The sequence below is a fragment of the Cebus imitator genome, unplaced genomic scaffold (genome assembly GCF_001604975.1).
Source record: "Cebus imitator isolate Cc_AM_T3 unplaced genomic scaffold, Cebus_imitator-1.0 Scaffold52, whole genome shotgun sequence".
NCBI lineage: Eukaryota > Metazoa > Chordata > Mammalia > Primates > Cebidae > Cebus > Cebus imitator.
The window spans coordinates 698,958-701,773 of record NW_016107367.1 but is presented as its reverse complement, the minus strand read 5'-3'; the positions used below and the strand labels follow the sequence as shown (position 1 = coordinate 701,773).

Sequence of the window (2,816 nt, the reverse complement as noted above, 5' to 3'; positions counted from 1 at the left end):
AAAAAAAAAAAAAAAAAAAAAACCACATAATATTATTAATAATAATACAAAATACAATGAAGGAGGATGAAATATATGGTCCCCAGTGTCCTGTCTCAGGATGGAATTTTATTTCAAATGAAAGAGTAACATATGAGAACACATTGAGTATCACTTTTGGAAAATTCAAACTTCTTGGACCAAGTATAAATTGAGAGTGACGTTAAGAACATCTCCAAAGCTTTTAGATTGTAAGAGTCTATAAAATTATTGACCATGATACATCTAGATATTTTTGCCTCTGACTTACATACTAGCAGATCTATTTACGGATGAATAATTTACTAACTTTTAATTAAGCTTTTTCATTTTCCTAGTGTACTGTCTGTATAGTAAGTCTGTTACTACAAGCAGGTGCAGTTTACTAAGCAGCAATCAAAATTGAATAATGCAGAGTGGATTGAATATCCTTGAGTATGAAATAAGAATACCTGCCAATGCTCTTCCATTTTTACTCCCTGGGGGCTTTTTCAAAAATCTTTTGCATTGCTCATGATGGGGCCAAGAACTGTTCTGCCTCCACCTCCCATGTACACCTAACCACTTTTGGGATGCAGGGATGGAGATGCTGCAGCAGAACCTGATAAATTGTTGGCTTTCTAACAGGACTTGCCTATGAAAGTCATGGCAGGGACTGGGAGAAAATTTCCTTAGCCAAAGGCTTTTTCTGCTGTGGACACTCTTTCCTCAGCTAGAGCTTCCTGCTACCTTGGTGGAGGGTGGGAAGGAGGTGGCACACAGTGGGCGTGGTCCCCTGGGATGGATTCAGAGGTGGGCAAACTGGGGCAGGCTACATGACTTCTGTAGACTTAGTTTTCTCATTTTTTAGAGTTGCATTCCTTCCTACACCGGGGCTTTTTTTTTTTTTCCTTTTTTTTAAGAAATACTACATTCAGGATATTACAAAAAGCATTTAAAGTGCTATACCAGTATTAGTTTTCTTTTTAAAATTAAACTTACTACTCTTTTTTTGAGACAGAATTTCACTCTTGTTGCCCAGGCTGGAGTGCAATGGCCTGATCTCAGCTCATTGCAACCTCCACCTCCCGGGTTCAAGCAACAGATACTTTTTCTTGCTTCAGCCTCCCAAGTAGTTGGGATTACAGGCATAAACCACCACACCTGGCTAATTTTGTATTTTTAGTAGAGACAGTGTTTCTCTATGTTGGTCAGGCTGCTGTGGAACTCCTGACTTCAGGTGATCTCCCTGCCTTGGCCTCCCAAAGTGCTGGGATTACAGGCATGAGCCACAGCACCTGGCCTAAACTTAATTTTAAAACATCAGTTGTCCAGGACATCAGAAAAACCTCAGTCTTTGTGCGGCCTTGAGTGGAAAGATGGTACTTGAAAAAGGATTTTTTTACTTGTTGGTAAGTTGTTCCCAATGCAGTCGAAATTTATTCTCTCATAATTTTTCAGTTTTGTTTAGTCATCATATCCTAGTTCTCAATAGATAATTATGGGGAAATGTAAATGCATTTTCAATTTGATATTTTCAGTTTACACATATAGAACAATAGTATTCTAGATCTGGACTGAGAAGTTAGGACTCTATTTTAGTAGTTTTTCATTTAGACTGAAAGAACTATGGAATTGGTATTCTGTTTGAATTATAAAGGTGTTTTTATCTCAGCAGTCTGAAAACATATACTAATTGTATATTAAATCTGCCATTAAATCAATTTATTGTTTATATTTGTGTAGTAAAATTAATACACAATAACCAGTCACTTGTTCTTGTCTTCCAGTGAGGACGAACTGGAAGAAACAAATGGAAATAATCCCATTGACATTGAGGTTGATCAAAACAAGGAAAGCAAAAAGGAGGTATTTCCCCCCGTATTGTTTAGGCAGATAAATTTTATTACCAGTTTCATAAATAAAACATTTCTCTTGCTTGTGCTATGGGGAAAGCAGCATGATACGGTTTTCTTTTTTCAACAGTACTATCTTTGCTTTATAGATCGTAGAATTTTGTTTGCCATTAAATATGAATAAAGGAAGCCTTAAAGGAAAAATAATAGCATTAATGAGTAATGATGTTCCCTAGGGCAGCAGTCCTCACTGACTTCCCTTCTAAGCTGTTAGCTCAGTAGGCTAGCAAGTGGTCTAGTGAATTCAAGGCAGCCTTAGGGGCCTCCATTCACTCTAGCTGCTCTGGCTTCTGCCCGTCCTGGGCACCCATGTCGTGCCTAGGATGACTGCAAGGAGCTGGCCCCATTACTCAGAAGCAGCAGTGTGGTCAGACCAGGGCAAGTCAGGACCATCCTCTCACACGTGGTGATTGTTTCATCTCACTCATGATTTACAGTATCATTACAGAAGAGATTTTAGTTTCTGGATTCAAAGGACTTATAAACCCTTATAATTGTATGTAACTTTTCCATAGGTTCATAGAGGTGTTTTTCGGAAAACAGAGTCCATAGTTTCAATAAAATTTCTCAGAGAGTTCTCTCTCCCTGCTCCAAAATATAAGGACAGTTATTTTAAGCCTAGAAAAACAGAAGGGTCTAAATATATCTAAACTTTAAAATGACATCAGTAATATATGCTTCTTACAGATAAGGTAGGAAATACAGCTAACTGAAAGAAAAAAATTAAAGTGATTTATAGCATTATCATCCATAATGATTGTCAACATTTTGGTGACTTTTTCCTGAGAACTCTCAGAAAAATGTATATGCCTGTATATTGATAATTCTGAATCTAGTCACTTTTTAAAATATATAAAATGGGATCTTTGTAATTTTTAGACCCTTTTCAATTTATTCTACTTT

At 36.9% G+C, this 2,816-nt stretch overlaps 1 protein-coding gene across 1 annotated transcript in view; it reads left to right on the top strand.

The window, feature by feature from the left end:
* Positions 1-2,816, top strand: part of RCOR1 (REST corepressor 1) — a 131,284-nt gene that overhangs the window by 110,384 nt on the left and 18,084 nt on the right. The window contains exon 7 of the mRNA XM_017528061.1: positions 1,788-1,866. Coding sequence (XP_017383550.1) covers positions 1,788-1,866 — 79 coding nt within the window. The remainder of the gene's footprint in view (positions 1-1,787; positions 1,867-2,816) is intronic.